Source organism: Mytilus trossulus, chromosome 9 (assembly GCF_036588685.1).
Source record: "Mytilus trossulus isolate FHL-02 chromosome 9, PNRI_Mtr1.1.1.hap1, whole genome shotgun sequence".
Lineage (NCBI taxonomy): Eukaryota > Metazoa > Mollusca > Bivalvia > Mytilida > Mytilidae > Mytilus > Mytilus trossulus.
Window position 1 is genome coordinate 4,587,994 of NC_086381.1, and position 22,240 is coordinate 4,610,233.

General features: G+C 32.6%; 1 protein-coding gene across 1 annotated transcript in view; it reads right to left on the reverse strand.

The window, feature by feature from the left end:
* LOC134685003 (uncharacterized) overlaps positions 1-21,117 on the reverse strand; it is a 50,399-nt gene extending 29,282 nt beyond the window's left edge. The window contains exons 1-3 of the mRNA XM_063544338.1: positions 21,035-21,117; positions 2,080-2,367; positions 1,345-1,473 (exon numbers count right to left, since the gene is read on the reverse strand). Of these exons, the coding sequence (XP_063400408.1) occupies positions 1,345-1,473; positions 2,080-2,289 (339 nt within the window). The 5' untranslated portion in view covers positions 2,290-2,367; positions 21,035-21,117. The remainder of the gene's footprint in view (positions 1-1,344; positions 1,474-2,079; positions 2,368-21,034) is intronic.
* Between the last annotated feature and the right edge of the window lie 1,123 nt (positions 21,118-22,240).

Below are 22,240 nucleotides of genomic sequence, written 5' to 3' on the forward strand. Positions count from 1 at the left end.
TTGATATTAACCCAAGTTTTTCTAAACAGATTTTAATTTAATTCAGCTTTTATTCAGAGTAAAACCTGATTATTTTCACTCAAATGTCACTCACAAAAACAAGATTCAGTATTATAGTTTGAAAAGGTCAATAAGATCTATATAACAATTTACTCATTTAAAATAAGCCAAAGTACAATTTTTCAATATTTTAATTTAAATGATAAAGATACAGAATAAAAGAATTTATAATTGATTTTTTTGTATAGAATATATATAGACCATGGATTAATTTATAATCCTAAACTGATACAGTTTTAAGGCTTTTGTTAAAGTACAGTATATACTAGAGATCAATATATTTTTCTAATGACTTCCACTACAAAGCAATGTTTTTCCATTATTTTGTTTTTAAAGAACATCTTCACTTTCCAAATCTTAAGACTCTTCATCCCTGCCATCAACAACTTTTTGAAGAAACCACAATCCAATTCTCTTTTCCTTAATTGTTAATAACAAGCATGGGATTGATGAGCAACATAACAGATATCACTAGTGGAGCAAGGTTTGCAGACCTGGAGCACCTGCAATCAGCACAGTTGTTGGTGGGGTTTTGTTTTGCTCAATCTTAAGATTTCTATGTTATGCATAATGCAAGCGTGTGCATATTTTTGTTGTCTTTTGTTTTTTCCCATTACTTAAATTTTCCATCCCTTGTCTCTTTGAAGTATGTATAACCTATTGCTAGTAAATACAACTAAGTTGAAAAACATTTTCAAAAACAATAACTATCTGAGTCATTCTATTACTAATTTAAAAGTCTAAAAGATCTGATCACAATATAGTGCTGTATCTGATCTATGAATATAAACAATGACCTTGGTAGTCTTACTATATGTTTTATAATTATGTGTAATTAAATCAATTATCTGCACTTCTATAATATCATGGTATATAGGACAATGGGTTCATTCAGAAGTTTTATTTTTGCGGTTTTCTGGTCATAAGTTGCATTCTTGTAGAGACCAATGTAATGTATTGATATGTCCAACAACCAATCAAAATCAATGGCAATTTGTCATCTAGGACAATTGTGTTTTTTTTTAGATGTACTAGTTTTTTTTAAATGAGCTTGCAAAAATATACAATTCATAAAAAAATTCAGAATTTAGGTCTTGTACATTATCAAACTCTTGAAGCCTTGAAATGGACTCAAAAACAAAATGCATTCTGGTACAAGCTGGCTTAATCAAATGACAAACTTTTAGATTCTCACCAGATGAGTGTTCACTTACTTTTACAGGACTTACACACAACATTACAGCCTTTCATAATTTAAAGTTCTAAGAATTCACATATCTGTACCTTTGTGTGGCCCCTTTTTGAAGCCCATATTACGGGAGTATTTCCAGTCCTTTTATCTTTAACATCAACACTAACTAAACAATCACTACGTCGTTGTAAGAAATTTTCGATTTTCTCATAATCACCATCCTGTAAAAAATGAAAGATAACTGTTCAATCAATTCTCATTTCCTGTTATTTGTTTTATTTTTATAAACTCTAACATCAATAAATTTCCAATGACTAAACAGTTTAGATTCTTTTCTTAGTACTTATCAGCAACTTATACTGCAATTTGAAATGCATAACTTCTTATTCATGACTTTCAAGATAAAATTGCCTTCTTAGAAGATGAGGAACAGCAATCAATACATTTTGATTAGGGATGGATCGACCAAGTCATGTCTTAAAAGGGGGTTCCATTTTACCCAAGATAAAGGTAGGGGTTCAACCCAGGATGAAAAGAGGGGTTGTGTTTCCAACCATATGTCCTCTGCCACTGTTGTAGTATCTCTCATAAAATGTTCAGAAGATTAAGCCCTTTGATTCTCTGAAATTCAGGAACAGCCAATTATTTTGTCAAGACTTTGGGATTTTGGGATTTAATAATATTGTGATGCAGGAATGGCCACATTATTTTGTGGAAATTTGAGATCTGATATTTATTTACACTGGAATTCAGGATGAGACACCCTCCTACTCCACTCATTAAGAGTCATCTTCATTTTGTTTATGTATAAAATATTTAAAACTTACTCGAGCAGCAGACAAGAAAATTTCCTCAAGGTCAGCAGTTCGACCTTGACCTAGTAACGTAGAAGCTATGTCGTAGTATGTAGCCGATCCTATTCGTTTCCTTGTGGTATTAAGTTGATTATTTAGTGAATTATTAAGTTCAGTACGTTGTTTACTTGCAGATCCGTTACGGCTTTTTGGTCGTTGTTCATTTTCTGGTAATTCAGGCATTCTTGTTTAATGTTCTCCATGAGTTATATAATCCATCCTGTATTCACTCTTGTTTTATGGATTTTGTATAAATTCTTTCTGAAAGAAACAAAATCAAACTGTGAAAATTAGGCTGTAGTGATAGTACAAACTTCTATAGATATAAAAACTACTGATAACTCAATACAAAATAAATAAGTTAAATCTACTAAAGACATATATGATCATATATAAAGGAGTATGTTTATTTGTTTTACGGGAAAAGACATCACTTTCTACTCATCATGCATGTACCCTAAAAAATCAACACTCTTTAGTAAGTAGGTCAGTGACAACCTGAATATATCATCTATAACCTGCATGGCTACAAGAGTTCCATCAAAAACAAGAATCAAATAGATAAACTGTAAGATATCATTGCAATAGTCCAAACATTATTTTATTCACTGATTGGTGTCAATATTAAGTACTATATTAAGTACTTAAACCAACAAATGTGCAATAAGCCCAAAAAGGTGCAAGCGAGGGCCGACTGTGCAAGGACTGTTTAGCCAGCCAAGGGTGTTTAAAACTATTGTAATGTGCAATAATTCTAGATTGTGTCTGGATCCTATTTTTATCTATAAATGCTGATTAAAGTTGCAGAGTTTGAAGAATCTTGATAAATGTTGGACTATATTTATAGAATCAAAGTACAATTGCTGATTAAAGTTGCAGAGTTTGAAGAATCTTGATAAATGTTGGACTATATTTATAGAATCAAAGTACAATTGCTGATTAAAGTTGCAGAGTTTGAAGAATCTTGATAAATGTTGGACTATATTTATAGAATCAAAGTACAATTGCTGATTAAAGTTGCAGAGTTTGAAGAATCTTGATAAATGTTGGACTATATTTATAGAATCAAAGTACAATTGCTGATTAAAGTTGCAGAGTTTGAAGAATCTTGATAAATGTTGGACTATATTTATAGAATCAAAGTACAATTGCTGATTAAAGTTGCAGAGTTTGAAGAATCTTGATAAATGTTGGACTATATTTATAGAATCAAAGTACAATTGCTGATTAAAGTTGCAGAGTTTGAAGAATCTTGATAAATGTTGGACTATATTTATAGAATCAAAGTACAATTGCTGATTAAATTATTTTTTAAATTACACAGTAAAGTCAAAGGGTCACTGATAACATTTAAGTGTATATTACATCAGTAACACTAATACCCTGCCCTTCTTAATGTCCTTAATCTCAATAATAAACATGACCAAAATGACCCAACAATCCATTTAAAATTATGGCCCCCTGTCAGGGAAATAACCTGATCTTTACAGAAGGTCTGATATACCTATTAATTAATCTTCAAACAGGTATACATTATGTAGCAAATGTGATTTAAATAGCTAGTATTGACATACATTTATTTACAATGAGAATACCTTTATTGGACATGTTGAAATTTATATAAAATAATACTGAAACTTTACATAAGTCTGGTGTACTGACAATTTCCAGACTTACTGAAAAAGGTTAACTATTCTTACAAGAAAGCATACTAGATATCTGGCCACAATATATTTTGATGTTTCTAATAAATATTGTTTTATATTTTAAATACATAGTCCAGTCATACTTCAGTTATTCCCTATATAATCAAACAAATTTTTCCCACGAAAGGGGGGGGAGAGCCCCGCCAGACCCCCTGGATCCGCATATGAAATGACATAACAGATAGGTAATTGTATGGCCTTCAAAAATGAGCAAAACTCATACCACAATTAATATAGCACACTACATGTATATAAAAGACCCTGATATGACAAAAATAGAACATTTCAAACATATAACTAACAACTTTATTTATGAACTAAACAATAAAAAATATATGATACAGCAACAAGCATCCACTGAATTATAGGCTCAGGCCTGTGACAGGCATAAGCAGGAACACCACTCAATATTTATCTATCAGGTGGTTCATACATTAATCAACTATTTCTTGCAGCCACTTTTTTATCTGACTTATGTTTAATCTAATTTAGAAATCAATGTATTGAAGTTTATATCCTTGTGTAAATAAAGACAACCTTACCCCAATGACAACTCAAAGAAAATATATTCCCCACTGAGTTCCACATTCTATTTTATGACAGGTGTTTTACAATGCAGTAATTATTTTAATCCTGCACCTATGTATATATTTTTTTTTCATCACACATAGATCAGAAAATCCTTCATTTTAATAGAATAGTACCCAAACACCTCACAATTTAATTAAGATCATATGCAAAGGAAAATAAAAACATACAAGTCAACAATGTCATACCTTTACACAGGTAAAATCTCAGGTAAAAATCAGGTATATGTTCTTTGTCCCCAATACACCTTCCAATGAATGCACAAAATTTCACCTTTTGATTAGATCAATACTAAAATTGATCAATTTAATTGATTTAGTTTGAAACATGTACTATATCATATCAAGTCACTTTGCTGCAGTATATTCTAACCAAAGATGTGTATTGCCTGTGACAAGGGTGGATTACTCTACCTGTCTGGACAGGTAGATAAAGACACCTCAAACAGATGTTTACCTTCCACACTTTTAAATAACTGTTAGGACTGGACAAAAACTTCAAAAGACAACAGGTCTTTATCAATAATGTATGTGAAATTATTGGATTTATACTTAAAAAGTTGATTAATTAATTAATCAATACACTTTATTATAACCTTTGTCCATATCCAAACAAAGAAAAGAGATGCAATCTTCCAAATATATGAGAGAGAAAAATTATGGAGCTTTCCATGTATATACTAAAGTTGGATAAAAAGAATCTTAAAGCAATCATTTTGCTGCTGAAAGTGATATCTGAATGGTTGAATTCTTTTCATCTTATTTTGAAATGAAATAGGTACAATTACAGAATGAATCGTCACAAGTCATGAAAGTGGAGTTATCACAATCAAAATTAAAAAATGGAAATGGGGAAATGTATCAAAGAGACAACAACCCAACCAAAGGTCAGAAAACAGCCCAAGGCCACCAAAGGGTCTTCAACACAGTGAGGAAATCTTGCCACTGGAGGCCGGCTTCATTTAGCTTGCCCTTAAATTTGCACAGCTCAACTGACCACACCAGCACCTAAACCCTGGTACTTTACACCAACAATCTGGTGAAAATAACTATCAAGGTACATGGTACTGAAATCAAATGAAGTTACTTACCCACGGAAGTATGAACTCACTGACTTCCTTGTCCTAATAACAACTCAAAGAAAATATATTCCCCACTCAGTTCAACATCCTATTTGGTGACCAGAGTTTAACAATGCTGTAATTATTTTCCTCCTGCACCTATATATATATATATATACATTTTGTATATATTTCTATTTTCATCACCAATAGATACAATTAGCAATTAATTGGTACAATTTCCTTACATTAATTTTAAAATATCTGTCAAAAGAGAAGTTATTTTCTATAATTTTCATTATGATTTATCACAATGAAATAAAATATAAAAATAAGAAGATGTGGTATGATTGCCATTGAGACATTACCAGGATGTTCAAGTTGATTTAATAGATATCAGTGAAAATAGCCAATTTAATATAACACTTTTTTAACACTTATTTTTGATAGATGATATTTTAAATGAAAAACAGGCTATAAAATGTTAGATTTAAATCCACCTTTAAAATTACAATTTTAAACTTCTGAAGTTCTATTTTAAGACTATAAATGATAAACTTAGCATGTAGAAACTCTGTTACTTTTGCTTCAATAGTTTAGAGAAAATAATTAACCTCTTAATTCTGTAAAGAAAAAATAGGCCACTGGAACATATAAACTTCACTGCCAATTCCTTATAAAATAAAACAAATGTGTTTTTGATTCAAATGATATGTATAATAGAACCTTTAATTACAAGTCATTTTAAAATCCTGATTTTAAGTGGAATATATAATGTATATGATAAGGGTGGACAGATTTGTTTAGTAGTTTTAATGCACATAATAAAGATGATCCTATTTTTACTTCCTTATGGTTGTTACCATCCTAATCCTTTGGTCTCAGGTGGAAAGTGGTCTCATTTGTAATCATACCATATCTCCTTATATTATATTCAGTGGCGGATCCAGAACTTTTCCTAAGGGGGGGGGGGGGGGTCTCTGACTGACTTAAGAGGGGGCCCGCTTCAGTCATGCTTCAATGATTCCCTATATAATCAACCAAATTTTTCACACAAAAGCGAGGGGCCTGGGCCCCCCAGGCCCCCACCCCTGGATCTGCCTATATTATTCACGTATAATAACAAAAGATCATAAGTCAATGATAGGGTCCACTGTGATCATCTTGTATGAGCTCTACAGTTCAATCACAGTAAAATATTCAAATACCCCCCCCCTGTATGTGCCTTGGCAAACAGAGTGGCTGTTTCCATAATATTTTGAATGTTTCAGAAAAGAAAAAGTATCTAATATAATATGAAATCTTCCAGCGAAATCTCAAAATAGAGCATCAAGATGACACCTTATTTAGTGAGCCATATATCATGTATATAACTTGTTTCAAGAAAACATAAAGGAAAATGTTTCAAAAGATGAACCAAAAAAGTTTAAAATATATATCAAGAATTATAAATTTGTGAAAAAAAATATTCAAAATTAAATTCAAAAGGATGCATGAATAATTTTCATAAGGAAAATGTGCATAGAATGGAAGACACAAAAGGTGGAATATTTATTAAATATTCCACCTTTTGTGTCTTCCATTCTATGCACAATTTTATAAAGGTTTTCAGTACAGAGGGAAGATGGCCTCGAATAAGATTTTAAGGATTATTGTATCCAAGGTCAGAGGAATTTCTCAGTCCCAGACACAACTTTATTTTTTTCTAAACAGTTTACAAAAGCTTTAGATTTAGTTGACATATTTTCATTATACATAATATAAATAGATTGAAAGCTTTGTCAAGGTCATTTATTAAATACATATATATCAAAAGTTCTTCATACTAATAACATGACCATGCCAAATAATTGTACGCACTATTTCTTTATATGATTTCTGATAATGTTATATCACCTCCTCCATATCATATAAACGGATTTTTTTTTAAAAAGATTTTTACAATGTATTTTGATATCTCATCTTCCGTCTATTTTTATTTTGGGCATGTCTGATGATGGTCCATTCATTAAAGCATGCCAGACTTTTTTTGCAAGGGAAAAACAAGAAGATTTAAAAACTTTTATCAATGATTTGTATAGTCTCAGGGGCAGATCCAGGATTTAAGGTTTAGGCCAAGAAGGGAAACAAACTTAAATTTTTCAGGCAAAATTATTGAAGTATGCTTTAGTAAGCTGAGGACAACCCGTCATGCCCCCGTCTGAATGCGTCCTGTCTCACTTTACAAATCCTTGGTTTTATGGAGCAAAATATGGCTCTATATTGCCATGAGTCTATGCATGTGAGGAACCTTCAACCCATTCAATGGACTTACAAAAGGACATGGGTTTCCTGACAGCTAGGACAGGTCCATTGACAATTTGACTAGTTTCAATATACAATATGCTTCTGCATTTTATACAAGATATACTTCAGTCAATGGTTTTACATTCCAATACAAGAGTGCACACGTTGAAATGTCTCGCCTTCTTTACTTATCATTGATATTATGTTGATACATTTTTGTAGTCCAAAATATAAAGCTTTATTACAACTGTCACATAAACTTCACATTGATCAAGAAAACTAAACATTGACCACTAAACCATGAAAATGAGGTCAAGGTCAGATGAACTGCACCAGGCAGGCATGTACAGCTAACTTACAACAAATAGAGGTTGATCTATTGCTTATGTACTCCTTACAATCATTCAATACACCAAATAAAGTTGACCTATTGCATATATACAGCATAAGAAAAGAACAGACCAAAACACAAAAACTTAAGCATAACCACTGAACCATGAAAATGAGGTCAAGGTCAGATGACACCTGCCAGTTGGACATGTACACCTTACGGTCCTTCCATACACCGTATATACTAGCCCTGTTGCTTACAGTATCTGAGATATGGACTTAACCACCAAAACTTAACCTTGTTCACTGATCCATGGAATGAGGTCAAGGTCATGTTTAAACTCTGACGAGCATGAGGACCTTGCAAGTTACGAACATACCAAATATAGTTATCCTATTACTTATAATAAGAGAGAATTTAACTTTACAAAAAATCTGAACTTTTTTCAAGTAGTCACTGAACCCTGAAAATGAGGTCAAGGACATTGGACATGTGATTGATGGAAACTTCGTAACATGAGGCACCAATATAAAAGAATGAAGCATCCAGGCCTAGTCTTCCACCTTCTAGCTGTTAATAATTTAAGCAATGCCCCCTCTGTAGCCACCGCTATAACCGCCGCCACTGCAGTCTCTGTGCTGTAGCTGCCACAGATCACTATTCCCGAGTCGAGCAAGGCTCAACAAAAACTACAAAAAGAAGCATTCAAATCTTCATTCTGACTATCAAAAATGGTCAATATTTACTTTCAGCTTTAATGAATGGTATTTTTTTTTAAATGTCAATCTCTTCCATTAAGAAATGAACATTTGAAAACAATAAAAAATGACTCATTAAAAGTCCCAATTCTATACATATCAAATATACATGGCATTGTATGAACTCTGTACATATCAAATATACATGTATGGCATTGTATGAACTCTGTACATATCAAATATACATGTATGGCATTGTATGAACTCTGTACATATCAAATATACATGGCATTGTATGAACTCTGTACATAAATCGATTAGCCACTGAGTGCTGTTATAACATTGCTACAAATATCATTATAATACAAATAGATCAAAGAAAGAGAATGATATTAATCCATATACCTGATAATTAACTGTAGGTTTTCATATCAAACAAGTTCATCACTTTAGCTAAAGTCCATTTAAAATCACGAACATCAAAATAAAATAAAGTATTTCAGATAGTATCTTGGTATGATTCTGTTTAGTAAGCATCACAAAGAAACATTGAGAGTATATATATACCTTTTACCCCAGTGTCAGCTGGTGGGTTCTCTTTGTGTCAATTGAATGACAAAAGATCCAAGCCATGTGTGTATTGGATTAAATTGGCATAGGGCCAATACACATCCCAAAGACAGGTGAAAATAATTAGAGTTTTACCTTAACAAAGATATCACCTTAATTAAGTTATTACTTTAAAATAGTCCTTGTAAATTGTTACTGGACAATGATGGCCTGAACTTCTGACCTGATGAATTGTGAAAAGACACATTATAAATCTTATTAGTTTTGTTGGTGACTAATTTGAGATCTTTTAAATTTTATTTTCACGGGTACTTACTGAATAAGTATTACTTGTATTGTCTCCTGTTGTTTAAATATAAAACTTTCTTCCTTTTAAATTTCTTTATCATTTGTTATTGTATTTGCCTTGTATGAATAGCTTCATTTAAATGATTTATATAAAATTATCTACACCTATCTATTCATATAAAAGGTATTAAATAAATTATACAAAATAGGGGCAATAAATTATCCTAATGCATTTAATTTTTAATAATTCTAAACAGGAATAGGTCTCAAACTATTGATTTTATATATAATCTAATATTGTTCAAATCCACAAAACATCTAGTTAAGGTGGTACCTAACACTTTAACTAAAATTAATTTGGATCGTTTAATTTTCTTAAAATTTTGACAAAGTATTTACTTTGACCCTTTGACAAAAATATAAAAATTTCAAAAAATTTGAACCAACCGTTTAATCGGAAAAATTACACTGGTAATATAGCAGTTCGACAAACACTTATTTTGATCATTGAGAAGTTTAATATTCCCTTATGAACACAATGTCATGAAAACGTTCTGCTGATTTTACAGAGTTATCTCCCTGTAGTGTTAGGTACCACCTTAAGTCATTGTCGGAATTTTTCAAATGCACGAAATTTGCATATTTAACAAAAATATGTAAAAGATATTTGGATTTTGTATGCGATTCTGTTCCTCAAAATGAGACAAAGCATCTTAAGAGTACATGTGAATCTATTTATATAAATAGCAAGAAACCCTTTTTTGCCAGTGTAAAGTTTCCTTTAACGATTTATCATGTCATCCTTCAATATGATTTGAAATGATTTACGAACCCTACCTCAAACAAATACAAGACTTCTGGCTATAAAAATGCTTTGATTTGGCCAAGCACAATACTTCAAAACAATAAAAGACTTTAAGCTATAACAATGCACTAACAGTTGAGTTTTTGGTTGCATCAGAGAAGAGCAGACTGGAGGCCATCAAAAAGTCAGCATGCCACAATCAATTGACATTTCAACTTTTTGAATTCAACAAAGATTTTTTTCAAAGTATTTTCTACAGATATCTTAAAAGTACAACCCCCTAAACAAGTGCCTGAAGTAAATATCAAGCAAGCATTCTATAGAATACAACATATGACATAAAAATGATTATTCGTCTAACATCATAGAGCTATTTATATATATAAACCATTTCAAACACAATGTCTCGACAAACGCTACAAAGACAAACTACTCCTAGACGTAAATAAGTGCAAGTTCATTTTAATCTCAAAATGTAAATATTTTTGGTCTTTAGTTAGCCAATTTCCGTTCTCCATATTTATTTTATAAACTACTACTTCAATATTTATCATAATGTCTTTTCTTTGTTCCATATACTATCCTGGCACAGTGCCAATACGAGTCAGCTGTTTGATGTTTACATTGCCATTTATATATTGATACATTTAAACTCATGATCAAAATGAAAACATTAGAATGATATATATGTGTCAAGTTTCACCTCACCGTGATAACAAGGATGCATTTTATTAAAAAAATCCTCTAATGCATTGATCCTTTTTGATATGTTTTAATTCTGATGTGATGGTTTTTCTTTGTTTGAAATGATCTGGCAGAAAGCCTAGCAATGTTTCAATTGTACTTTCCACTTTTTAATCGGTTATCTGTTGGTAAAATATACAGTTCAATTTCTAATACATGTTGTTGTCAACTATACATGCTATAAGGACTGTCTAATGCTTCACACTAATAAGTCTAGTTAATTCTGATTCATAATATATATAGATAACATTACCCAGCAGTGAGTCAGTGCCCAAGGGTGAATCCAGGAAAGGGGGGGGGGTTCAAACCCGAGGTTGGAACCCCCCTTTTGTTATGGACAATGAAAACATTTAAACATGGACATGTGGTTGATACCTTGGGTAGAAAATATTAGTTTTTAAAAATTTTAGTATTGTAAACAGGTTATTCATAATTTAACAATATCAATGATAATTCATGTCATAACCCATAATGACTTAATATAGAAAAGTCTAATAGAAAATAGTTTCATCTGACAGAGCATAATGAGTACTACCAACACTGAATCCAAAAATTAGCTAACATCAATTTTCATAAATCGTCAGTGCAAATCAAGTACCACTTTACAAATGTTCTAACTATCTTTACATAATTGTTCTACAACCAAATTAAAGGTAAACATTGTTAAACAGAACAAAACAAAAAGATTTAAACAACTTGATATGTCATTTCAAGGTCGTTGGGGCAAAAAAATCACTGAAAAACAATACCAGTAAATAATAGCTTATATCTTACTGATTATTATTACTTTAATTATACTTCAACATGAGGAATATTTACATTGTATACCATTCATTCACTGCTGACAAAAGGGGATACACCACAATTTTCTGGGATCATAAATCAGAAACAATCTTCTTTGTCAAGATGTACAACTTGTCTAACAGCAGACGACACTATGACATGCAATGTCATGATGAAATCACTATAGTTACAAGTCTTTTACTGCCAGCATTAGTTACTGTAAATTCAGAAAGTTTTGAGATGGTTTTGTCATTTTTCCATTGGTAAAGGGGCATAACTCTAAAACAGTATAAGTGATGCCACAAAAATTCAAACTTAATTTGTGTTTTGTGGTTATGAGCATTGTGAACATTTGGTTCAGACAAATAAAGAGATCTAAAATGAAAATTTCAGCATTTTTTCCATTTGTAAAAGGGCATATAACTCTAGAATAGTAAAAGAGATGCCACCAAAATTAAACTTGACCTGTGTTTTGTGGAAATAAGTTTAATAAAATTTGATTAAGGCAAACTAAAGTTAGAGAACAGCAACCAATTTTGGGACATATGGACATACAGTCAGACAAGGATAAAACTTAATGCCCCCTCCAATATGGCGGGGGCATAAAAACAATTGTGTACAAAAGTGAAAATAAGTTTAGAGTAGCAATGTAAGGGTACAGGCTCAAAGATAGGATTGGGTTTCAAAGTAAGGATAACTAGCTAGGAGCTTAAAGTAATGGTAAGAACTCAAAGCTAGATTTATTTTTCAACTTGATAAAGTTCAGGTAGTACATGTAGGTAAGAAAACAAGAACCTGATATTGTTTTTTTGTTGCAAAAGCAAAAAAATAGATTAAGTTAAATATATCAGCTGCAGTTTTTATCAATCTTACAGTTAAAGAGCACCATGCGTAAAAAAATCACCTGGCCATGCTGATTGCAGACTTTTATGATAAGAACTGATAGAGTGATGTGAACAGTACCATCTGAACAAACTACCTGTATACCTAACACCTTCTGAGACACTTATTGACATCATTCACTATATATATCCATGTACAACAGTGTTAAAACAGGAACAGGTTTCTGAGATAAGATTTTTGGACAACTAAAGATGCAAGTATGAATGGCAATAACTCACGTTTGAAGAACTAACTAATTAAACTATCGGACAAGATGAGGGCCATATATAGTGACCTCTATCTAGATGCCACTTCTTTATAAGCATTTACAGATCTGGGGGAGGGGGAGGGGGGAGTTCTGGAGGAGAAATTTGGTTGATTATATAGAGAATCACGGAAGTGTGACTGGAGAGGGCCCCCTTAGGTCAGTCAGCACCCCCCTTTACAAAAAGACAAAAATTATAAAAAATGGGTTCGCCGAGAGGTTTGATTAATCAGACTGGTGTGTAAATTCATAATAAAGCCAATTCCAAATTATAAAAAAATATTTGAGTCTTGCAAAATTTATTTAAGCCATTGTGAAAAAAAACACTTTAACATTCATTATCAATCAAAAAACAACCACTTAAGGTCTTATCAAATGGCTACATATAAAAACTAGAAAATTACCTTAAAATCTTTTCAAATAGTTCAATTTATGTACTTCCTAAATATTTAACTTCTAAGATCCATAAAGTAACAAAACCATCTGATGGAGTCACACATATATCATTGTATATATATCCAATACACAAAAAGTAAATATCAACAGACTCGCTCCAACGAGTACACATCACGATTAAACCGTATTATTGTAGATTTGTCACGGATTATTTATAGGGTCACCCTGTTTTAAATGCACCTTTTATCATGTTTATATCCATTTAATTAATTAAATGTACAGTAAAAGACCATTTTACAAAACTTTTATGTACATTGTACATTTGTAAGGACTCATCAATTTAAGAAAATTACAGGAGCACTATGGATTAGACCAGTTATATTCTAAGTAATTCTTCATGAACTAATTGTAAATAAGATTTTTAGGTCTAGTACAATAAACTCTATAAAATACACTGACAATCACAAAACACTTTTAGTTCAGGTCAATAGCATAGTTAATACATGTTTTAAACAAGAATCCGACCCTAAGAGACCAGGAAAAAAACTTGTCATAAAACTGTTTGGGTTGGCTGCTTATTATTTTCTTTTTAAGTTGGTAGATAGGCAACACCAAATAATTTTAATCCTATTTTTTGCCAAGGTCCTGCTTGTCCCTCAAAATATATTTTCAGGAGCCTGTAGTTCAGTGGTTGTTGTTTGTTTATGTGTTACATATTTGTTTTTCATTCATTTTTTTTAACATTTATTAGGCCTTAGTTTTCTCGTTTGAATTGTTTTACATTGTCATTTCGGGACCTTTTATAGCTGACTATTCGGTATGGGCTTTGCTCATTGTTGAAGGCCGAACGAGACTTAAGTTGTTAATTTCTGTGTCATTTTTGTGTCTTGTAGAGAGTTGTCATTGGCAAACATACCACATCCGTTTTTTATATTTCCCAAATCAAAACTTATCCCCAAGGTTCAGGCTATCAATAGATACAAATGTAATGTGACCTTAATCTGCAAAACTATGACCTCTCGAAACCCTTAGCACCAGTCTGAGCAGAATTCTTTGCTAGATGTAATATAATTGTGAGTTCTCTTCATTTTTTTTTTTAGTATATGACATTATAAAACCTTCTTTTGGAGTAAATAATCTATTTAAGCTACAATCATGACAAATAGCACTAATCAGATGATTCATGGCTGTATAAGTTCCATAAAGAAACAGTATCAACTGAACTCAGAAGAAAATAATGCCATTTCATTTCTTATAAATAATTCAGAGGGAAATAAATTTCAAAGGCATCTTATTAATTATATCAATATTTTAGACTTTTATAGTCTAGGAAAGTATATATATCACAAAAGTATTCATTTAACTTTGATGTGTCGTTCTTCTCTATAACATACAACATTACTCTACCACATCTATATTATATATTGTGTTATATTGTGTTATAAAATTGAGAGTTGAAATGGGGAATGTTATGTAGACATTGGTATAAACATATTAGTTAATTTTTTTTATTAAAGAGAGGGGGGTAGGATGGGTCCTGATTCTCTTTATAATCCTGGGCTTAAATAAATGAAATCCTGAGGTCCCAAATTAAAAAAAAAAAAAAATCCTGACATCCCAAAATTTGAAAAAAGAAATCTCGGATACCGAAAGGGTAAATCCTGATCTTAAATCCACCTGATCCCGACGTCATGAAAAAGGTCCTGCCCTTTCACATTAAACAGGACCTAGCAAGTTTTAAAATAACTCTGGTCAGCTGATATTATTTCGCAATTCAAAAACTTATACAAAACTCATGAAATTGTCAATAATATTGTTGTACCACAAATGGGGTGATGGTCTATTCTGCTGCTGGTAAAAATTTAAAATCCTGAAACAAGTTTAATATTTGTCCATGTCCATCTTCGCTAGCCAAGGGTTACGATCCACTCCCGCTCTCTTCACGTGAAGAGAGCGGGAGTGGATCGTAACCCTTGGCTAGCGAAGATGGTCCATGTCATGCCCAATGAATAAGACAAGATTGATGCTACAGCCACTATTGGAACAAGGAAAGGCAACACACTACAATGTCCTCCTTAATGTTGATGGATGATAAATACCACATTACTCAACAAATATTGAGAGAGTACCACATGATGTACCACATCTATTAGGCAAATTTTCTCTCTCAAATTCAAATTTGTCAAATACTGAATGATATATTCAATACAGACATCATACCAACTTCCTAATGGTAAAGACAATATACATGCACCGGTACTTCAAAAAAGTGTCTTTTCTATTATTAATACTCTATTACATGTAAAATTAGTACTACTATAATTTATAACAACCCTACCTTTACTAATTTGACTTTCACCAATGAATGTACAATTTTCACTGTCTTCTGTTGTGCGATCAGCTGATAGAATGTAAACAATAACAATTTACGTACTTTTAAACTGTGATGGATTTATGCCAGTCTTTTAATCTTTTGGTTTGATGCCAAAATAGAGACAGTCAAATCAATATTATGTAAATTCTTTTAATGATGTAAATTTCATGTATTTGTTGATTATACAACCTTTACAAACTTAGAATGTCTATAGATTTTAATGCATTCAATTTCTTACTTTATGCAATGATAAAATTTCCAAGCAGAATGCATACATTTCCATGTCCATTTTGCATATATATATGTATATTTTCAGTGCCTGAGTGAGTTACCGGTTGAGGTATAAGAACCCTCATTGATCAGAAAAATACTACTATATTGCACAGGCATATATATGATTTTTTTTCTATAACAATTGCAAGTGGCATAAAAAAAAATCTAATTACATCACAATGATTTCAATCCTCTTTCCTATAACCTTGTAACCCCCACCGAACCATGCCTGATTTAATTTTATGTTGATAGTCATTATGAATAAGTTTTAACACAAGCATCTCATAAACTTAACATTATGAATGATCCATGAAAATTAGGTCAAAATCAGATAAACCAAGCCAGACTGAGACATGTACACCTTATAATCTTATTACTTTCAATGTACACTAGAACACACCCGCGAAATCGCGGGCATATACAGCTTGTGGACTGTTGTAGGATGATTTTTTGTAATATATATTATGTATGAAGAATTACATATAAAAGGTATCTCCCTTTTTCCAAAGTCCGATATTTGTTTCCTTTCTGTTAAATTCAATTATATTCGTGTTTCTGGCCTACGACCACAATTCTTCTCCTTTGCAACAATGCTTCTTTTGGTAAAAGTCAAATCAAATTAAAAATTTGCACCGTTTCAAACATGAAATAAATGTAACTGCTTATATATATACCCTTATTAGTCTAAAAAAATATGCTTCTATGACAATCCATCAGTACTTTTTTTGAAGAGCCTTATCAACATGCCAATGGTAGGATTTGAATCATGTATAGATGACTAATACCGACTAACCTAAAGGCTAAATTGAGGGGTTGTTGATTGAAGGGGTCCTGATCCCGAAATCCCGGGCTTAAAACCATGAAATCCCGAGATGCAGAATTTAAAGAAATTAATATCCCGAAATCGATTTTTTTCCCCCCCCGGATCTCGTAATGATCAATCCCCAAATCCCGAGCTTGAAAACACCTGATCCCGACGCCCCGAAAAAGGTCCTGCCTCCCTCTAAAATCTACCTTACTTTAATTTTTGCCAAATCACTATTTTCCCTTTTAACAATAAATTGTTATGCCCCAATTATGGGCATTATGTTTTCTAGTCTGTGCATCCGTGCGTTCCTTTTCGTTTGTTCGGTCGTCCGGCCGTCCGTCTCGTCCGTCTGTCCCACTTCAGGTAAAAGTTTTTAATCGAGGTAGTTTTATATGAAGTTGAGCATGTTTTATTCATTTTAATTAGGGGTGTCAAAAATTCTGAAATTTAATACTCAGATACTCGGTCATGATACTCGAGTACTCGCGAGTACTCAGATGAATCTTATATGTTTATTGAAAAGTTTAGATTTTAGGTGGAAAGAAATGTTTTTGTTATTACTTTTCATAAACAGAAGACAAACGTACTACACACATAGCTTGCTCCTCTGTTTTTGTGTCAATTAAGGTGGTACCCAACACTTTCACTAAAATTAATTTGGCTCGTTTAATTTTCATAAAACTTTGAAAAAGTATTTACTTTGACCATTTGACACAAATACAAAAATTTCAACCAACCGTTTTATCATAAAAATTACACTGGTTTTATAGCAGTTTGACAAACACTACTTTTGATCATTGAAAAGCTTTATATTCCCATAACAAAACAACGTGATTAAAACATTTAGCTGATTTTCCAGAGTTATCTCCCTGTAGTGTTAGGTACCACCTTAAATAATGAATTAATTTACCGGCCGCCGTTTCTACAAATAACATCTCATAATAGCAATTACTGTTTGTGTACGTGTCCATGAACCAAATTCCATTAAAATTAGAAATATTTGCCTAGAACCTCCGACAAAGTAGACAATATATGTATCATCTGTTCCTGAGGAGTTGGTATTTTTTATGATACGACATGTCCATTAATTTGTCAACAACAATATTGAGTCATTTGGACTTCAAATTACTTGTGCTTTTTCGTGTTGCTCAGCCTTATTTTTTCTGTGGGTTTTTTGGCACCATCGTTTGTCTGATTTTCATTTTTTTAACCATGACGTTATCGGTTTATTTACGACTTTTGGGTTTGAATGTTGCTCTCGTTCTTTTGCCTATCTTTAAATTGTAAATTCAACAAATTATAGTTAAGTTTCAAATACAGAGTAATTAGATTAATTTCAATGTACATCTCATACCAATCACGTTTACATAAAAGTCTTGATTAACAAACAAAGGTAAGGTTTTACAGCTTGTGATGAATTAATCATTAATCCATGAAAGCCTTAATTCGTGTACAAACACCGTTAAAATGACTCGTCAGTTGCGAAGCGTTCAATGCATGTTACTTTGATTTGTTATTGTTCAGAAATATGATCTGGTCAACAATTACAAACGAAAGCCTGTTTGACTTTCTATTTTTTGTTAGTAGTGTACATAAAAACACTCCCTCGAAACGAACAGACGTTGCTGGTACCACTATAACAAATAGTAGCATCAAGATAAACATATGTATGTTCTTATTGAGATTTTTTTGGATAAATCTTATGGGGATATTTCAACGGAACTAAAGTAAGTGGAAATGTGAAGAAAAAATATCTCAAAATATATAACAGGCAAACCAGTATCCGAGTTCTAAAACTGTACTCGAGTACTCGGCCTTCCGAGCGAGTACCCGAGTACTCGAATACTCGTTGCCATCCCTAAAATTTTTAATGTATATGCAAGTGGTATATGACCCCTTAAATAGCAAAAATTTCAAAGAAAACAGAAACAGAATCAGGGACTTTCTATACTAACATAGAAATTCCCTGACAGAATACAGAGAGTCTCTATATATATGTATATATTAAAGTAGTATAATTGTAGTTTACATGTAGATAAACGCGAAAAATTTGTCCTCTCTAAGGAAGTATTTTTGCGATCTAAACACCATGATATGGAGAACACTCTACGATTGGTTGTACTTGTGTCACATGTTTTTGCTTTTTTAATATAAATGCAACTGGTATGACCCCTTAAATAGTAAACATAAAAAAACAGTAGACAGAATACAGAGAGTCTCTATTTATTAAAGTGGTATATTCGTAGTTTACATGTAGGTAAACGCGAGAAATAGTTGTCTTCTAAAGTTCTTTAAGGAGGTATAATAGTTGTGGTTCTTGCGATCTAAACACCATGAATTGGAGAACGCTCTGATTGGCTTATCTTTTTTTCATTTTTGTTATCTATCATACGATTGGTTGTATTTGTGCATGTTCCAAACAGGAAGTCTTATCTATGACTAAAATTCAGTCTGATGACGGAATCATATCCAGACTCCTTTTTTGTCGTTTTTTCCCCAAAATAACTCAATCGGAATAATCATAAGAATAGATGACAAATGCGACTATGCATGTTACCTATAGGACACAGAGGCATGATGATTGATTTATTGTGGAAGGAAGAGAAGCGACACCAAAAATGAGGTCTTCTCGTTTAATAGTATAGATTTGTACCATATACATGTACATGGAGATGTTAATAATTGAACTATTACAATGTACTTTTACATGTACAAACAATGACAAATGTAGATTTTGTAGAATTTCTCTGTAAACCATTATAAACTAAAAATTAACCATAAAATGAGGTCATGGTCAGATAAACCCAACGTTACAGACATGAACACCTTACAATCAAACTGACAGTCATCAAAGTTAGCTGACCTTATTATAAGTAATTATACTTTGCTGAGACCTTCAGGTTAGAGACTATAGTTGCATGAATGCTCAGATCAGCACATCCAGTTACATGTATTGTGAAGAATGGTACATGTATGTAACTCACCAGATAAAATCAAATATAGGAAGGAAGCAAACACACTTAATTCTGTTGACTGATTCGGAACCTAACAAAAAAAGTTTTTACAGGCAAATAAATTGATGATTTACTAAACATGCTAAATTAAAAATGTTTTTATTTGTGGAATTCCACCATTAATATGACTATATGTAATAATGCTGTATGGTGTTTTTTGGTGTTTAGGCCTTCAACTTATGTACATAGAAAATATATTCTTTTATAAATTAAAGAGTCTGACCACAACTTATAATCAAAGGCAAGAACATGAAGAATGCATAAAATCAAAGTTATAATAGTTATCAAATTAAAGGTACCATGGTTATAATTAAAAATGCCAGATGGGTGTTTTGTCTACATAAGACTCATCACATGTACAGGAGTTTGAAATCCTATCAATAAGGGGGTAAAAATATAGAAGCTCTACTGTGATAGTCGACTTTGGTATATTTTTACCCCCTTATTGATAGGATTTCAAACTCCTGTGAACTCATCAGTGATGCTCACATCAAAATAGTTCTAAAGCCATACAAGTACAAAGTTAAAGTGCATTTAGGATCCAAAACCAAAAGTTGTGCCAAATAAGGCATATATAAGTTATATCTTTCATAAAGTTTAACATTTTTTAACATTACCCCCTCATTGAAACCACCATGCACTATTGAAAGCTTTCTATCAGCTGTTCTCTTAGACTCTATAGCCTCAAATTAAAAAATCAAACCAAAATCTGTAAATACAATTGCAAACACTTAGCCTACTAAAATGCAGATGTCAAAATTAAATTATTAAACATGATCGAGTGATGGTTTAATATTCTGAATATGCATACAAGATCATACAACATGCACGTTCTGCTGCTGCGAGATAATGGCCACAATCAACAAACTGATTATACTGACATGGGTTTGGTGCACATACAGAACCCCCCCCCCCCCCAGTGGCGGATCCGGTGGAAAGTCAAAGGACTGTTCTTTTCTGTCTAGACATTCGCTTGTATTCGAATACCATTTTTTCGACGACACATTTTTCAGGTTGTATGAAATATTTGACAATATTAAAAAAAGTTTGTGACTACCTGAATGCTTCAAAGATATCCTGGTATCATTTGTTTACTCTGCATCCAAGGTGCTCGAATCCACCATATTTGATACACAGAACATTTCGGCCCAAAGTCAACTCGGACCGCGTATTAAGACATTTCGGACCGTCTTAAAAGTACGTCACCTCTGCCTTTCTTCAATGATTATAAATGATCAGTGGCGGATCTAGACATTTTCATAAGTGGGGGCCCACTGACTGACCTAAGAGGGGCCCACTCCAGTCACGCTTCAGTGATTCCCTATATAAGCAACCAATTTTTTTCCCAAAAAGGGGGGGGGGCCGGGGCCCGGGCCCCCTGCCCCCCTAAATCCGCCTCTGCCCCCTCCCCACAATTTTGATCATTGCACTTTTAAAATATGAAAAGATGGACCGGTGGAAAGTCAAAGGACTGTTCTTTTCTGTCTAGACATTCGCTTGTATTCGAATACCATTTTTTCGACGACACATTTTTCAGGTTGTATGAAATATTTGACAATATTAAAAAAAGTTTGTGACTACCTGAATGCTTCAAAGATATCCTGGTATCATTTGTTTACTCTGCATCCAAGGTGCTCGAATCCACCATATTTGATACACAGAACATTTCGGCCCAAAGTCAACTCGGACCACGTATTAAGACATTTCGGACCGTCTTAAAAGTACGTCACCTCGGCCTTTCTTCAATGATTATAAATGATCAGTGGCGGATCTAGACATTTTCATAAGTGGGGGCCCACTGACTGACCTAAGAGGGGGGCCCGTTCCAGTCACACTTCTGTGATTCCCAATATAAGCAACAATATTTTTTCAAAAAAAGGGGGGCTGCCCCTGGAACCCCCTTCTGGATCCACCACTGTATATATATGGCAGAGTTAACATCGTTTGAAGACGTCAACTCTCTCACAACCTGGGACAATGCTGTAACAGTACATGCTACAATACAACATGTACAATACAATACGGTAACCATACAATATTTACAACACATAAAGATCAGTTGAAAAGGTATAACTGATCAGACAGTACAAATAGAAATACATTAAACCAGAGATATGTAATTCCGTGGTTGTCGTTTGTTGATGTGTAACATCTTTGTTTTTCGTTCATTTTTTGTACATAAATAAGGCCGTTAGTTTTCTCGTTTGAGTTGTTTACCTTGTCTTTATGTCGGGGCCTTTTATAACTGACTATGCGGTATGGG